The sequence below is a fragment of the Homalodisca vitripennis genome, chromosome X (genome assembly GCF_021130785.1).
Source record: "Homalodisca vitripennis isolate AUS2020 chromosome X, UT_GWSS_2.1, whole genome shotgun sequence".
NCBI lineage: Eukaryota > Metazoa > Arthropoda > Insecta > Hemiptera > Cicadellidae > Homalodisca > Homalodisca vitripennis.
This window is the reverse complement of record NC_060215.1, coordinates 22296996-22315948: the sequence shown is the minus strand read 5'-3', so window position 1 is coordinate 22315948 and position 18953 is coordinate 22296996. Positions and strand designations below refer to the sequence as shown.

Sequence of the window (18953 nt, the reverse complement as noted above, 5' to 3'; positions counted from 1 at the left end):
TTTAGTTAACAAATGTAGAATGCTAATTTGCACTTGTAAAAATTCAATTACCAGTTTGTCAATGTTTAAAGCACTTACTCAAACAGTTCAAACATAATTCTAGGCAATGAGTCTTATTTGTGATATGCCTTGAAATATTCTTATTGATAGATTATAATTTAATTTCTGGTTTTAGAGGATGAACGGGAGCAGAAGATTCATGTTGAGATAAAGCCGTTGGGAAATGGAACTGGGCCCATCAGTGCTAGTGTGGACGAGCTTCGAGCTACAGTTGAGAATATTTCTCTTTCGCCCCTAGGAACAGCAACGGTAAAGATTTTTCTACAACTTTGCTTCTAATGGCAGGACTATTTACCCCATCTTACAGCAGTATTTTAATACTGACCGTGTGCCAGTGTATAGGTATGATCGTGTTTTCAGGACTGTTAATTGATTCTGAAGTAATTTTTTAATTTGAAATAAGGAATTGTTTAAATTCAAAATTTTCAAAAAATGAAATGAAAATTGGGGATTTTAATCACAGGGCTGAGAGACATGTTCCAAAATCCAGCCCGCTGTGTGTGTTGACTGAGTCAGTTGCCTGTCCATACTCACGGAGCTGGGGCAGTTCGATTGTCTGGGACCAGGCTTTGTTTCTATTGCCCATGATTTCACAATCCAAAATCAGGGCTTTGATTATTAGCAACACTTTCTGATGGGAGACAAAACTATACAGAAGACAAAAAATGATTTTAAAACAATTTACTACAGAAATTTTTAGTTTGGTTGCTTATTAAAAGTATTATTTAGGTCAAAACTGGTGGGAAAATCTATTCCTTAGTGAAAGTTCATTGATACTGTCTCGATTTCATAACAAACTTCCAATGTTTTCATCAAAGAACAGAATTTTCCTGGAGGACCGTTATTGTAATAAGAATAAAATAAATATGAACTAATCTGAGAAGTAATAAACTATAATAATATAATTGGATATGTAAATAATGTGAATAGGGTATTATAAAAACAATTGCATAGTAAGCCAAACGTCTATGTTATCAGACAGGTGTTGGGCTAAAAAGAAAGAAGGAAATTACTTTTTGAAATCTTTTTCTTCATAATAAGTGGATTATAAAGTTAATCCTTTTAGTTAATCCTAAGAGCTTGGAATTGAACTTATGTGATTGTTCTCTCAGCTCTGAGGACCGCTATGGGTGGCTATAGGTGTTCTATCTGATACGTAGGAATTTTATGACTATCACCCAGAACACTCCTAATGGCCCTTCCTGTTTTGGCTGATCGGCTCATCATGCCACTATAGCCCCTGTATTGCCTACTTATAAAATTCAATTCTTAACTATTTGTGTCAGGGAACTGCTGCCAAATCTCTTGACCAAATAAGTAACTAAATTAACATTTTTAGTTAGCAACACATACCTTAGTAAACATAATTCCAAATTGCTTTTTATCTGAGTGTTAGTGTCAATATAATGTATCTTATCAGTTTATCAAAATACTATTGCATTTGGTGGGGACGAACCTCAAAATATGGATACAACTTTATATTCTGTTGATATTAAATACCCACTTGAGTATTTTAATCCTGCAAATAAAAATATTTTTTTAAATAGGTCATCCTTTAACTTAAGTTACATATTACTTGGTTCTTTTAAAAGCAAGTAATAAATAACCAGTTGATAAATTTGAGTGTTGAAATAACTTCAGTTGATTTCAAATTGAATCAACCCTTCCTACCATAGCTAAGACAATAGATATGTTTCAACCTTGAAGCTAATAAACTTTGTATATGTGCATCGAAATATATTAGTTTGTAATGGTTTGACTTCGTATTTTGTCAGTCTGTGACTAAGCAATTGCAGTTCGTCTCGACTGACTGCTCACGCTTGTTGCAGACAGCTGTATATCACGTGGTTGTGAATATTCCGTTTTCTTCACAGTTTTAGGTTAAAGCAGTGTAAAGTACGGCAGTTAAAGTTTAGTTTATTATTTGTTTGATTTCAAAATGAGTAAAAGACATTGTTCAAAGTCTCCCGTAAGTGAAAATACACTACAGTAATTAGTAACCTAGTTGCAAAGGTGTGGATGTGATTAGTGACAACGATTTGAGTGATGGATATCTTGAAAACATTTCTTCTGAATCAGAAGGGGAATTAGCAGAGGAAAGTGATAGTGAATTATTAATTTAGTTATTTTGTCAGAAATAACTTTGGTTTTATCTTTATTTTAAGTACTGTGAATTTCAAAGGTCTTGTTACATTGCCTTGCCCAGAAATGGCAAAAAGAAAAATTTACACGGCTTTACAAAAATTTATGTTACTCCACTTGTAAATAAGGTAGGCCTATAATTTTTGTTTCCTTTTATTAAGGATTAAATATATCATAAATTAAATAGGTATTTTTGTGTCAAATATTTTTTTATCTATATGGTTTCCATGATCAAACTTGAAATTTTTTCATTTTTATTTATTTTATATATATGTATGTAAAAAAATTACTTTCAAAATAATAATTTTATTTGTATATTTCTGTAAGCTATATGTATAAAGAAGTAAAACAAAAAAAGAATTACCTAAATATCATAAAAAATAACTGAGTTATGAATTTTTTACAAAACCCTTACATTTTGTCTGAAAATGGCTTGGGATTTCTGGCACATCACTTGATTTAATGGCCGGGGTTAAAAGGGTTAAGTGACGTACATAGTTACACAAGCGCCAAGTAGTGATGTAAACCCAGCCGAGCTGGGAGGAGAACTACCTTTAGTTCCACTTCAGCTGAGTGATTGATAAGTATGGGCCACACTTAACGGCCAGCCGAGTGCAAAGGGTTAAGTGACGTACATAGTTACACAAGCGCCAAGTAGTGATGTAAACCCAGCCGAGCTGAGAGGAGAACTACCTTTAGTTCCACTTCAGCTGAGTGATTGATAAGTATGGGCCACACTTAACGGCCAGCCGAGTGCAAAGGGTTAAGTGACGTACATAGTTACACAAGCGCCAAGTAGTGATGTAAACCCAGCCGAGCTGAGAGGAGAACTACCTTTAGTTCCACTTCAGCTGAGTGATTGATAAGTATGGGCCACACTTAACGGCCAGCCGAGTGCAAAGGGTTAAGTGACGTACATAGTTACACAAGCGCCAAGTAGTGATGTAAACCCAGCCGAGCTGAGAGGAGAACTACCTTTAGTTCCACTTCAGCTGAGTGATTGATAAGTATGGGCCACACTTAACGGCCAGCCGAGTGCAAAGGGTTAAGTGACGTACATAGTTACACAAGCGCCAAGTAGTGATGTAAACCCAGCCGAGCTGAGAGGAGAACTACCTTTAGTTCCACTTCAGCTGAGTGATTGATAAGTATGGGCCACACTTAACGGCCAGCCGAGTGCAAAGGGTTAAGTGACGTACATAGTTACACAAGCGCCAAGTAGTGATGTAAACCCAGCCGAGCTGAGAGGAGAACTACCTTTAGTTCCACTTCAGCTGAGTGATTGATAAGTATGGGCCACACTTAACGGCCAGCCGAGTGCAAAGGGTTAAGTGACGTACATAGTTACACAAGCGCCAAGTAGTGATGTAAACCCAGCCGAGCTGAGAGGAGAACTACCTTTAGTTCCACTTCAGCTGAGTGATTGATAAGTATGGGCCACACTTAACGGCCAGCCGAGTGCAAAGGGTTAAGGAACTTTAAAATTCTGTATATCTGCAAAAATGAATAAGTAAGATACACACACGCTATCTCCCATGAAACATCCAAATTAAAACGAAAATATACCAATAGGAATATCAGTTCAGTAATTCTGATTATCCGGCCATTAATCTTTTACAAAATTATAAAGGTGAAAACATAGGATCTATGGTTGTGGTCCAAAATCTAAGACCATACAGAAACTACTTTTTCTAAAACAATGAACTGGCTGCGTAGTATGTAGAAATAGTGTTGTCATCAAAGTGTTAATACCAGTGTGTGAGTATGAAAATTTGTAACAAATCAACAACTCACAACAAAACACAACATTATTGTACATTCCACGGTAATTCTAAGCAATATATGGGTCAACCTCGATTTTTCTCATATTACAATATAATGTTCCAATAGTCAATTAGAAAAGGAAATGACTAGAATTTCTTGCCGGAAAGCAGTTATAGGGAGCAGGCAACCGCCAGACGGTCATATATTGCTTAGAATTACCTATTAGTGATCAGGGGCACTGACGTGATCTGGGCTTCAAATTTGGAACTACTCGAGTTAAATTTTTTTCTAAAAGAGCAAGCAGTGCGAAGCGCTGCGCAGCGGGCAGGCATCGTGCGTGATCTGGGTATATACTAAATTAATTTCAGTCCGCACGGCGTTATCAGTCACTGGCGGCCGGTCCTAATCAGTTGCTATCGTGATGTGCAGCCGTTCGGATGTTAATCCTTTTTTGTGTAATTCGTGCGAGTTTACATTAGCGTCATTTATAGTTTGTTCTGAGGATAGTGTAACTTTAAGAAATTTTTTGTAAGACCACGGAGTTTTACCACGTAATAAAACTTGTCCGAGTTGCGGGGGTCAAATGACCTTAAATGAAACGGATCACGTGTTTCGATGTTGGAACAGGATAGAAAAGACTGATCATAACCGGAAGAAAGTGAAAGTTCAGTGCAAAAAGTATGTGTCTCAGTATAAATTAACTTTTTTCGAAAACTATAATCTCACAACGCAAACAGTGTGCCGATTTGTGGCTTATTGGGTGTTATTAAAACCACCACGACATGACCTGCTAAGACATGAACTCGACCTGTCTCATGTTGCTGTAGTAGATTGGAGTAGCTATCTCTGAGAAGTTTGTGTGATTATTCTAGTTGAAAAATCAGAACCTATTGGAGGGGTGGGCGCTTCGCGCTGCCTGCTCTTTTAGAAAAAAAATTAACTCGAGTAGTTCCAAATTTGAAGCCCAAATCACGTCAGTGCCCCTGATCACTAATAGGTAATTCTAAGCAATATATGACCGTCTGGCGGTTGCCTGCTCCCTATAACTGCTTTCCGGCAAGAAATTCTAGTCATTTTCTTTTCTAATTGACTGTTGGAACATTATATTGTAATATGAGAAAAATCGAGGTTGACCCATATATTGCTTAGAATTACCCATTCCACTTGTAGTCTGACTCCCATCAAGTTAATGACGACTGATATAATTTTTTGTGCAAGTTATGTACCACTAAAATTGTTTTATAAAGGTAAAATTGTCCAAATGTTTGTGTTTAATAACAAAACAGTAAATCCAACGCAAGACACATACTTGTTCCCCGCACGAGTTACAAATTAAGAATCAAGAAGTATATGATCTTGTCAAAAGATATTGGCATGGTCAGTAAATTAAGAATTGCAAGTGTTCATTAGTTAAAATACATTAATATCTTCTAGATTTGCATGGCAGATTGTAAGGTGAATGGTATAAATCAGAGAAGATTGTTTGTTGTAACAAAATTCTCTTAATGTTTAAGTTTACGCTTAATTTTGAAAGACTAATTCAGTAAATAATGTATAAAATAACACCTTGTTCTAAAAGAAAATAAATCTCTACTTATTATTTACTTATTTGCTTTTACCAGTAGCTTATGTCAACTTTGTAAAATGTTCAGTGTTGTGTGTAATGTGGAGTGAATATTGGACAGTTTTCTTGCACATTTTAAATGTATTTTAACTCATTGTTGCTATATTTAAAGCATACCAAAAGTTTTGGATAAGCATAAAGTATATTCATAAGCCTTAAAATTCAAATTTTATAAACAACAATATTATTAAACTAATAAAGAATTAAGATTCACTTACCATTTGTTGGATGCACATGATTGGGAACATTAAAATTAAAATTTTAAACAGTTTATAAGTTTAGTTCTGTCATACCAAAAATCTTATTTACCAATCCATTATTTACAAACCAATATGTGTTAAACATTAGATATAACAAAAACCTTTAACATAATGTTGCAGGGAAGGAGAGGCTCCAATGCTGAAGACCACACAATGAAGAGGTCGCAGTCGGTGTCACAACAGATTGGTGGAGGGTAAAGCTTCACAGTTATAATACTCATTTTAATATATTACTTTGGTTATCTGAAAATATTTATTTGAGATAAGTAGTACAGGTATGTCTGAAATGTTATTAAAAATTGTAATGTTTATCAACCCAGTTTTACTTTTAACTTTATCTGAAAGATTATACAACCGTGATTAACCAATGTTCAGGAACTTATTGTAGTGAATAATCTACTTATTCAAACCTTCCTCAGAGTAACATCCCAACAGAGATGAAAACCATAACTGCACAGTGTTTTTATGATCTTGTCACTTTCAAAGTAATGACCTCATAACTTGTATTTCATCCGCTGGAATACGGACACAGGAGATAGTCTGAGTAGATGAAAAGATCGAACTGGTACAAACTGAACTGTATTTCAGTTTGTAATTATTCTAAGGGCTTTTTCGCTAGTGGCATCAGTTATGCTAATCATTTTAAAAGGAAAATAGTTGAAAACCATTTGCTAATTTCTAATGACCTCCTAGGGAATTAAATGCGTATCCTCTTGTTTAGAGAACTGCTGCTGTGGCGGGTGTTACACCTAAATGTAGTTTATAAATAAATTTGTGAGAATAGGTACTTATTCAAACAACATCAGGCTATAGCAATGGGCATTAGCGAACTTGTAAGACATCATTACACAAGTTGCAGAGTGGCAACTCGAGAGAGTACACATATCTGTATCCTGTCACCCCGGAAGCAGCCCAAAAGTTCTTTTAGGACTAAATGCAATTTCTTAACTTCTTGTAAGAGAAAAAAATGTAGTAACTTTATGTGGTGTACATTTTTACTTTACTTTATTATGAGTAATTTAAATATCTACATTTCCTAAAAAGAGTCGAGAATATTTGGACATAGATTTAAAACTATTGTTACAACAAAATTAATTTATAGTGATCAAGTCATTAAGCAGAGTGTATGTTATCACATATGTGTATACAAGCGCTTGTATAAAGGGTGTCCCATGAGGAACCCGACAAACTTATCAGGGGGTTTCCTCTAATTAAAATAATGAAAAAAGTGTGCATAAACATATTTCCGGAAACGCTTTATTAGCGAGCTAAGGCTAGTGAAAGATTTTGCGGCATGTATCTTGTCAATGATATTATCTTATTCACGTACAAGATGTATTACAGGATATTCTCGAACAATTAACAGTTGGATAAGATCCATTATTGTTTGTAAGTTATTGAAAACCGATGCAAATATTTTGTTAGTAGGTGTTTTTCTGTTCGGAAATCAACTTTCATATTCATATTTAGCTGCCTGACTATTTCCATTGGCAAAACCATAGACGGAAACAATATCTGCTTACTCTTGATTTGAAAATGTAAATGGCATCTTATTGATAAAAGAAACACGAACAAAGTACACATAATACAATAATACACATACACTGGACAAACCAAAGATGATAGACAAGTTACTGCAACAGCTTAATTGTTGGACAGCTGTACAATAATAACTTGGATTCAGGCATTGTTGCAGCAGTGTTGCCAACTCTTGATTTTCAATAAACTAAAAGCATTTCAATTGACGCTGCATTTTAAAAATCTTGTTCCGCAACATACAATTTTTTATACTGTACCTTTTTTGTAATTATTTACTTTACTAAAAAAAAAGAAAAAAAGTTCATTTAATAAACAGATATTGCATAAACAACAAAGCATGTTTTTCAAGTCCGAATTTTACAAATTTTGTCTGATATCTCTGAAATGGGTGCTCTAACAGCTCTGGGATGTATTTTATTCAATTTTTCAGTTTATTATACATAAAATTTAATAAATTTAACAACTATCTTTACGCCATAAAAACATTTCTTTTGCTTCCTTTCCTATAAAATTAGGTGAAATTTTCGCTAGCCGTAGCTCGCTAACAAAGCTTTTCCAGACATATGTTAATACGAACTTTTTTCATTATTTTGATGAAGAAACCACCTGAGAAGTTTGTTAGGTTACTCGTGGGACACTGTATAAATAAGTAAAAACAATTTAGCATACCGGACACATAAACATTAATATTTAGGAGTGAAATGTTAAGTACAGTACAGCCACAATAATTTGAGACTCACTATTTTAAAGCTCCATTATTTTAAGATGATTTTAGTTTAAATACATATTATATGTTTTCCCCAATCTTTCCTTCTGTTGTCATTATCTACGTATTTTGTAGGTATTACACAATTATACCTGCTATTCTTTTCTAATGCTGTATTATTTTTTTTGTCAATGTAATTAGAGTCATTTTACTCATATGGTTCCAGGTATTGCCAGACTTAATTAGCTTGGATTATTGGAATTTGGAAAATGATAGTAGAAAGACATTTTAATGTATTTTGTATTTCTTTAATAACTAAACTTGAATAGATTATATTAGTTGAATTGTGTTTCCAGCAAGTTGAATAATGACTTGGTTGGATTGAACCTGTTCCAAAGCCCTGTGGGGTCCAGTGCATCCACCCCCACTGGAAGTCACCCCTACGCTCCCTTGCAGAGCCCCACTCTCACATCCGCCAACAGCCCTGCACCTGTCAACAACAATAGGTATTCAGGTGAGTTGCTCTCTTATGCTCTTCTACATTTTTTTTGTTTGAAACCATTTTTGCTTGAACTGCCAAACCATATTTCATCCGAAATGTAAATTTTGTCATAAATTACCTTAAGTCAAGTAATTAAAAAAAATCAAAATTATAAAGTTTTTAATTATAGATCATAAAACTCTTTGCACCAATAACATCATAAGAGGCACTTTAATTTTATTTTATATTTTAAAAATCTAGAACCCTTTTTTTAAATTTAATTGATAACTTGCTAAAAAAGTATATCTGGACTCATGTTTATATATATAAAAGTTTTGTAGACAACTGATACAGGGTGATTCACGAAGATATGGAGAAACTGTGGGATCTCATTCTACATGTAAAAATAATTAAAAATATATATAAATGAAATATATATATATATATATATCAATGAAAATATATGTATATAAATGAGTATATATATATATATATATATATATATATATATATATATATATATATATATATTCATTATTGTTACATGTAGAATGAGAACCCACAGTTTCTGCATATCTTCGTGAATCACCCTACATCAGTTGTCTACCAAACCTTTTTTTATTTTTTATATGAGTTCATCAACATAAAACATATGATGAATGAACTAATTTGTTTGAATAGGTGTTTCAGAGGTAGTAACAAAATGTTACATTCAAACATTGTATTCTATTCTCAGTCCTACTGTTACCTGTCAGACTACTACAATTTCAAGACAGTCTCATTATGTAAAAAAAGTTGTCTCAGCTTTTTTTATAATATTTTTTTTATATTTAACACTTTATTTTGTTAAACGTAGATCTACAAGACCTGTTCCAAGAAGTGGGGGTGATCCAGCCCAGTACTGTTGACACAAAACAGCGACAGACACCAACTCCAACCTCTGGTATCGCCATTCCCCGTCCTCCCTCTCGTAGAGATGACATCACTTCTTCGGTACATACACAAGTTTGGTAGTTGGGGAACGTGGAATTTGGAACCATTAATTAAAATTCAGTGAATTAAAAGTCTGTATTTTAGACATTTTATAGTAACTCTTAAATTTTCTATGTTACCAGATAGTAAATTGAATAATAAAAATGAATAGTGAATAACACTTTGAGCTATTTGAGCACAAATAAAAGTGGGAGTTATCTGTTTATACCTGTTTTACATACTTAGTGTAGAACATTTTAATTTTAAAAACCACATTTGTTCGTGTATTTTTGAAATATTTATGGATTAATCATGCTCTATTCAAATGTATTGTTCTCTTTCAGTGTATTATTTGTCATTGTAATGTGATGGTAGTTTAATACTCCATACAAAGTCTAAAAGATGACAATTTTGGTATGTATTAACAGTTTTGGATCATTGTTTTGATTTCAGCTTTAATTTGTTTTTTCTTTAATCACAATTCAAGTGATTTCATAAAAATGAAATCGTTCCTTAGTATGTTGTAATGTGTTACCAGAATGATTGCAGCTATTTGAATGGGATCCAGAGTTCTTTCACTGTCAATAATGAATGTATTTAGAGGAACTCGCAAGCATTTCCATTAAATCAAATTAATTTATTAAAAACATTTCCAAAAAACAACTTACTTTTCTGCCCAAAACAATTATCCTCTCACAACTTTTGTTATAAAATGAATCTTGCTGTTTAGTGTTGTGCATTTCACAAGTAACCACAATACACATTTAGCACAATTAGATTTTAATGTAGCAATAGAGTTGAACCAGCATTTGATGGATCTGTATGATATGATCAGAGTGGGCGCAATGCAGCTGGCAGGAACAGTCCAGCCACCTTGCGCAGTAGTCCCGGACCTAGCAACATTATGCGCGCTGACAGTGTCAGCAGTCTGGAGTTTCGTGCGGCTGGAGTCCCAGTCGGTCTGTCTCGTGGACCCTCCCCTTTAACTCTGGGCATGTCCGACACCATTCCGCTCGCCGTCGCTTTCCACGAAATGGTCCATTCTTATTTTCACGGCACTGATGAGAAAAAGTAAGTGGCTCCTTTTTATGCTTAATTTTGGATAGGAAAACACAAAGATTTTGAAGGACTATTAAAATGTTGTATAATATATTAATTATTAAAAACTAAAATGCAAAATCCTTTAATGAAATGAACAAAGTTTAGGGCTAAATTGTTTCTTTCTTACACTTGAGATTAAGCTGTAAGATCTGTTAATAGAAATTTGTCTTAAATGTTTACTTACAGATGGAGGAATTTAGCTAGAATTTAATTTAGAAATCAGCGCACAGAACCTAAACACTACCCTTTCAACAAATAAACGCTATCTGTGTGGCGGTTTGCGTTTACGTGCGAGCCGCTGAGATGAAGGCGCAATAATCTTTTTAACATCAGTTTAAACTCACGATTTCGATTTGCTGATTAGTATCGACAAATAAGTTATTTTGAAAAACACGTTAAATGAGACTATACAAATTTTATAAAAAAGTTATATGTCCTAATATTGCTATTATTTGAATTTCCTTAATTATTTAATTGTGAGTGGATTCAATAATATCTAGTTAATTAAAATACTGGAATAAATACAATTTTATAATAATAAATGTAACCTACAGTGTTTTTCATTGGAGTTCTTTAATCCCACACAAATGGTCCTTATCTGGGCCACTGTCACTGCTCTCTGTATCCAAACCATATCAAACTGATACAATAAGGGATTCTATAATATTGTCAATCTGAGATTCTGCGGCTGCAAAGTCGTTTTCGAGTTTATCCACGTACCTTTACTGACTACTCTTCTGCGCCCATACTTGGTACTTGTCTTCTCAGAGAGCTTTAACTTGAGACATGGATATATATTCATGGATGTATTCCTTTTAACGACATTTGACTTCGACACAAATAAACTCAATGGGATTGAGGTCTATGTGGTAGGGTGGAAGTCATAAGATGTCATGACCCTCCAGCTGAACAGTTTTTTCCAAGGCGTACTGAGCATGTGTTGTTTTATATAGCTACATACGTGAGAGGATGGTATATAAGACTCGTCTAAATAAATTATTGGGCATCCTTGCTCTCCATAATGTTTAATGCTCTGAAATATGTTATCCTTTTCTCTCGGATTTCTGGTTTTTTTCAATTAATAATTTCCTCTTGTTTGCTGTCCTTCACCAATTAAACCTCAGGCCCTTTAATATCCACCTCAAACTTTTCTCACAGCCCTGGAAGTTTATTTTTTTCCCTTAGCGCCTGCCTCAATAGTTTTAAAGTCGATAACCGATGTTCTACAATGTGAAATTGTACACTAGTCTTCTCAGTACACACTTATCGAGTCATCTAAATAAGTAACTGTTCTACGTCGTCAGCTTTTTTGTGCAGTCAGTTGCCTTGCACTGATTCAATTTTTAAGTTCACCGTTTATTTGAGTCACAACTCTCTCTGATACACCAGTTGCTGGAGTAGTTCTTTGACGAACCTTCTACAACGGAATATTAACGGTATGATGGTCTGTCTCTTCCTTCATAAATTTATAAATATTACTCACGATTTCGGGAATTATTATACCTTTAAATTTTGACTTTAACTTATGAGACATTATCAGTAAAAACAAAGATTCTTCACAAAACAGACTGAGTTTTAGCGAGTGAGATGATTTTATTAAGTCACTATAATTCCGAGAAAGGGGGCTGTCATCGATGAGTCATAGGAAATGTTCTTGGGACGCAGCGCATAAAGCTACCCCGCCCGCCAATCACCACACACTCAAGGCCACGCGCACGGTAAAGTTCTCGAACTGTACACAAGAACTGTTGACTGTTGTAGGATTTGGTACTATATTCCAACTTTTTTCCAATGGACAATTATTGTACATCGTTGCTTTGAAGGTCTTTTGGCATCCTTAACTGATGGGATGGATTAAAGTTAAGTAAAAATAACTATTACAGTTTTTAAAAATTGAACAGCTCTGCAACACGCTGGAAGCATATTTACTCAAACACAAATAACAACATAAAATATAAACAAGAGACTACTTAATGTGTATAACATAATTTTTTTAATTATTTAATGCCAGGACTTTTCTCCATTGATGTTACAAATAAAGAGAATTTTGGTTTGTAGATTAACCATGTAGTTTGTAAGTAACATACCTGTGATGTTTCCCAGGTGTCAGGTGAAGCTGTCTGGCGATATGATGCTCTCGTTCCCAGCTGGTATTGTTACGCTTCTCACCAACAATCCAAACCCTGCGCAGCTTATGTTTAGGCTTAACAATTCCTCCAGATTCAATAAAGTGTTCCCAAATAAACAACTTATTTTATGGTAAGAAATAATTATTTTGTCTCAAGTACAGTAGTATATGTCACTATGTTTTTGCATATTCTGTAGTATAAGCTTGCAACTTATGATAATTTTACTCTGTGCTGGTAATCATTTTGTCACGTAATGTTACGTGTTACATTAATCTTTGTAGGAGAAACTAACCATTAATAGTTTGTGTTTTGTGTTCTTAAACTTCATTATTAACTTTTAGTGAACCAAATGTTGGCCACAAACCGTAACACATATTTGTTGAATTGAGTATAAAGATACAATCCTTAACAACAGTATGAGAAAATGCATTATTGGCATGACTTGTATTAGTGATTCATAGCCGAATCACTGGTTCCGATAGCCAACTGCCTATCTTGAGATAGGATTCTTTACATTTTGGTTAAGTGAATTATTGTGTTTTGAAGTGAATAAAAGCGACAGAGTGAGAAAGTAGAAGTGTGCAGTTAAAAATACCAACACAACAGCCAACTGACTTGATACTTGATATGAGTTTCTTTATTGTGTTGACAGTGATGTATCATATTTAAAAATTATTAAAAGACATTTGAATAACAAAAAAGTCAATAATTACTTCTTATCAATTAACAATTTTAAATTTGTACCATTATAATTATTTATCCTCATGTCTCAGTTAACTTTTAATGGAAATTGTTCCCATAACTTGCAATCTTCTAACGATAAAGCAGTAACATTTTCACTATCTCTAACTTCGTGCAAAATAAAAATTATGTTTTTGAGAAAAGAAATTTTGTAGGCAGTTGGTAAAATTGTTTTGTTCAGATTGAAGTGAAGTAAAATTGTTTTATTCTTTACCACGTTACGCAAAGAAAGGTGTTGACAATACTATTTCAGTATCTTTATTAGTTAAACATTTTCCAGTAAACTATTATATGTTTGTAAAGATTTAATTATTTGTTAAACATGGAAAATCTGAACGCCTGTCTGTGGTCGTCAAAGGGTTGATATTTTAAAATTTGATACAAAACACTGATTTTGTTTAAAATTTGTTTCAAGTTTGTTCACGTAAAGCTGAGACTAGTGTGAAGAAATTTTTTATTTTAAAATTGGCAAGTCAATTTCTGTGTATTTCCCTTTGAAATAAGTACAGTATATTACTACTAAAGTTTCTTCCATACCTGGAAAACATCTCTGAAGCTTGTTTTTTGTCATATTCTTATAAGTGTCTCCAAAGTCATTACTGCTTTCCTTTGTGATGTATGCCATTACAGCATCCCTTTAGGACCTTATTAATCGTAGTGGGGAATAAAAAACACACATGAGGAATCCAACTGACCCACACTCTGTGATGAGTGAGCGGTTATTGATATAATTCAAACCATCTAAGTTATAAAATGCACATACATTATTTTAAATGTGTCAAGATGGAAATCTAAATTTTGCGTTCACATTAAACCAACTTTGTATGAAATAAACAGATTCTAAACAATCAAAACAGAAAAATGAAATTTAATGTTTTGAATTTGTTTCAGGGATTATGAAGAGCCATATATAGAAAATATGTTGTATTGGACTGTCTTCAAATTCAACATGAGTGCCTTAACTGCCCTTCTCAAAAGGCAGTCTGAGAAGAATCCAACAGCTTCCTACTTCAATGTGGATATTCTCAAATATCAAGTATGCCATAAATTGTATGCTTGTTTACCATGCAAAGTTTTACTATATCAATCAAAGTTATATTCATTCATGCATTTGATTCAATGTCAATTGTACAAAATAATGGAGGTTAGTTAAGTGAATCGATTTTTTAGATCAAAATGATTTAATATTGCAACAGAGTGTAATAAGGCTTGTTTCATATAAATTTTGTGTAAATATTTTACTTAATAAAGACTGTAGAGTAGCAGCCTGCAAGAGGGTTTCAACCAGCCTACGGCCGGTCAGAGAGTGAGATTCGTGCCAGCTAGGCTTACATGACTATTACAACTTAAATAATATTTCTCATAGTATTTCTTACATATGTTATTTCATTTATGACTCACCTTGAAGTGATTCATGTGTCTAAAAATGGTAGAAAGCGATTGATCAAGTAAATGAAAGAGTGCAAATCCAAAAGCAAGACAATAGTTAATTACAGTTGTGGCAGTTTGGTTGTTGTTGCTCCTGGTTCTTTAAACTTTGATAAATAATTGATTGTATTTGAAATGCCAAATACAAATAATGCTTAGTATTAAGGTACCACCGTATTTTAAGAAATATGCTGTTATATAGTATTAACTGAATAATGTAATAGCTTTAAAGTGTTTCAAATTATATAATTGACACCATCTCAACATTTTTACACCATCAGCATTTATTCAGTTCTCTATGAGACAGTCTGAAGAGTCGATTTAAAATATTAAATATAAGTGTAAGTCAAGTTGTGTATAATTTAAAAGGTTTGGGTGAGTAATTACAAAAAAAAGACAAGAACAACGGCATTAAAAAGAATTTTGGCCAACTTTTATGAAAATTATGCTTGTTTAAAATTATTAAATTTTAATTTCTAAGTAGGTGATATCATGTTATTCCTGAATTTTATAAAAAAATAATTAATTCATGATAAAGACAGTAAAGATTTATGTGCTACAAGAAGCGCCCTACAATATTATATTGCACGCCTTTCTGAGTGAAAAGGCTTTAGAAATAAAAAATTAATATTTAAAGAAACTTCACTCCAGACAAATTATTTTTAGGTTTCTTTACCCTAAATCAACTATTAAGAACCTGTCCTTCTTAAAATTGTCATTGTCTGTCTGTCCAACTGGATGATAACTCTTGATAGAAAGGTCTTAGAGATTTGAAGCTTGGTATCAAAGGTTCCTCTTGGTCCAAAGAACAACATTATTGATTTTGGGGTCAAAAGTTACAGCCAGCATAATTCTATATATTCAGTGTCAGAATACTTACATTGTATGGATATAGTTGGATTTGTATGTATGTTGGATTGTTTGTATGTATGTTGGCTTGTTTGTATGTATGTTTTTTTATTTGTTTGTATTTATGTTATCCTTCGATACTTTGTTGTATTTGTTTATTAAGTTGATTTTTTTACAAACATTGTACCATACAAAAAATGTGGATTATTTAGTGTTTCATATCCAATAAGTTTGTATTTTACAACAATATGGTTATGCTATATTATACAAGTTAGTCCAAATATCAGTTTTGTTATGCCATTGTTGAAGTCCCAGCAAAGGGGACATCTTTCAAACAACAATCTCTTAACAGAATATCAGCACGGCTTCCTACCTGGTAAATCTACAACCACAGCACTGATTAATCTTGTAGAGTTCCTACTAGATCAGCATGAAGATGGGAACACATCAACTGCCATTTTTCTAGACTATAGTAAAGCCTTTGATAGTCTTGACCATGAACACCTTCTGAAAAAGTTAATGACACTTGGAATTCGTGGAACCTCAAAAGCATGGTTTACCAGCTACTTAACGGAACGAACACAAATGGTTGAGCTAAGATACAACAGTAATAGAGAAACGGAAAAGGTCAGGTCAAGGACAAAAAAGATCACAAGAGGTGTACCCCAGGGCTCTGTGCTGGGACCCATTATGTTCATTCTCTTCACAAATGACTTCCCTAAGTATATACAGGAATACAGCAACTGCATCATGTATGCTGATGACTCAGTGCTCTTGCTCGGCAGAAGAACTCCTGGTCAACTAGAAATAGATGCATACACAGCAGTGAATATGGCTATCCAATATTGTCATAACAATGACCTAGTTGTGAACGAGAAGAAGACAAAACAGCTCATTCTAGGGAGGTGTAGAAAAAAAACTCCAAGGCTACCAGAGACCGATGACACCACCTTTACCAAGTACCTTGGGGTAACAGTTGACCAAGACCTTTCTTGGACACCACACATCAACAACCTCTGCAAAAAGCTAAGCACCAGACTGTATGTAATACGACGAATAAAAAATATAGGAAACACCATGACCACGAGGATTGCATACTTCTCCCTGTTTGAATCCTATATCCGCTATGGGATAGCAGCTTGGGGAGGGACAACTTCTGGCAACCTGCAACGCATACTTTTGAAACAAAAAAAAGCCATACGAATACTGGGTAATCTCCAACCACGAGAGTCTTGCAGGGATGCTTTCAAGCACCTCAAAATCTTAACAGTCATAGGCCTGTACATCCTGGAAACAGTAACGTATGTCCACATCAAGACTCCAGGCATAGCAGAAAGGGGTGAGCAATTCCATCACTACAACGCCAGACGGGCCACTGACTACTGCCTTCCTGTGCACCGACTCCGCAGCACTGAACATAAGCCAAGTTACATCGGCGCCAAAATGTGGAACTGTTTGCCAGAGATGCTGAAAAAAGTGGATCAACAACAATTCGCTCGTCACTTGAAGACCTGGCTTCTCAATCGACCCTTCTACAGCATTGAAGAATTCATGAGCTGGCAAACTCAACCAGACTTTTGAAAAATTACTCAGAATTGTACTTGCTCCTCAGTAATATTGTATGACACTATACTTATCTTGACGATAACGTAATAAAGATATTTTTGATTTTTGATTTTTTTTTTATTTTTGAAAGTAATATGCAACTTGTGCTATGTACATTTCCATTAACTCTTTGCAGAGAATCTCCCTGAGGAGGAAAAAAATTACTTACGGCACCAACAAAATTTTATGTACAGAGTTTTTTGTATATTGATCCATTCATAAGTTATTAGCCATTCTGATAGTTTAAATTGCCCCTGTGTATTAATTTTATGTAGGATGTTCTTTCAATGTCAATATCCAGGGTTTAAGCTGAGATGAAAATTTTCATAGCAGAAATGCTACAATCTCTTGAGACTTATTAGCATCAATGCCTTGTAGCACTAATTAATAGTACTGATACTCTGCGAAGATTACAATAATACTTATCGAAAAACAGTCTGAAGTTGTATAACACTTAAGACTCCAGAACCAATATTTACATTAAAAAATGTACTGTTGTTAAAATATTTAAAACCTCAGTGTTAAGAAGTATTATTAAAAGCAGTATAGTTAGAAAATAATATTTTTAACTTATTGTAAAAATATACCAATACATGAAGTCTTTTCTCAGTTTAAAATACAAAGTAAAATAGTAAAAAAAATAGTATTCTTATTTATTATAAAACAAGTAACTTTTAACATCTGTTTAGCTTTAAAAAACTAATTAGGCCCTACTAACATCATTCAAACTGTAGCCTTCTTTGTTTTGTAAACACCAATGTTTAATCCTCATTGAAATGGACATTTCTATCAGTACCTTCAATATACATCATTAACAAATTGCTTAGATTGGTTATGCTTAACCTTTCACGAATATCTGACATTTGAAAATAACATCTGACTATAACATAACCTCAAAACATTTCCAGTACTAGTTACAGAAGCCAAGACAAGACGTTTACAGGGTGGCCACCCGAATGGAAAAACCCGGGAATTTAACGGACCGGGATAAACCGAGAATAAGCCCTGAATCTTCCTGAGAACCGGGAAAATTTCAAAAACAGTTTTTTCCGTATCCAAGGCATCCGTATCCTTATAAAACCAAGACATAATCGGACAGCTCCTTGATTCAAGAACTGATTAATCTCGAAACATTGTATTTTACACAACGCGGATTGTGAAATTGTGAATGAAGATCGATATATGTTCACGCGCTTCATCTGAGGGTTGCCTCCACTAGTGTTGGCCAAAACCGGTACCTTCTCTCATTGTTACAGATACAAAACTTGGTTATTTTTTGTAAATAATTTGCTTTATATGTCTGGAAGCAGAAATAAATAAGCGTAAGTTTAATTTAACACCCATAATTTTAGCTCTATTAGTTAGTTTGTGGTTAACGTTCAAACTCGTGTATCTATTCTTTTTGATCAGAGAATATACAGACATTTTCCAACCAGACAGTTTGCCGACCGTTGGTGTGGCACAGTGTCTATCTAATACTATATATGTATATGAAATTAAATGTGATGAGAAAATATGATCTTAGTATAATGATACTAAAATAATAATATAA

At 33.8% G+C, this 18953-nt stretch overlaps 1 protein-coding gene across 3 annotated transcripts in view; it reads left to right on the top strand.

Moving 5' to 3' along the window:
- Positions 1 to 18953, top strand: part of LOC124368763 (F-BAR domain only protein 2-like) — a 114780-nt gene that overhangs the window by 88808 nt on the left and 7019 nt on the right. For all 3 annotated transcript variants that reach the window (XM_046826115.1, XM_046826114.1, XM_046826113.1), the window contains 7 exons: positions 176 to 309; positions 5971 to 6044; positions 8452 to 8609; positions 9433 to 9569; positions 10384 to 10619; positions 12753 to 12908; positions 14411 to 14555. In XM_046826115.1, the coding sequence (XP_046682071.1) occupies positions 176 to 309; positions 5971 to 6044; positions 8452 to 8609; positions 9433 to 9569; positions 10384 to 10619; positions 12753 to 12908; positions 14411 to 14555 (1040 nt within the window). The remainder of the gene's footprint in view (positions 1 to 175; positions 310 to 5970; positions 6045 to 8451; positions 8610 to 9432; positions 9570 to 10383; positions 10620 to 12752; positions 12909 to 14410; positions 14556 to 18953) is intronic.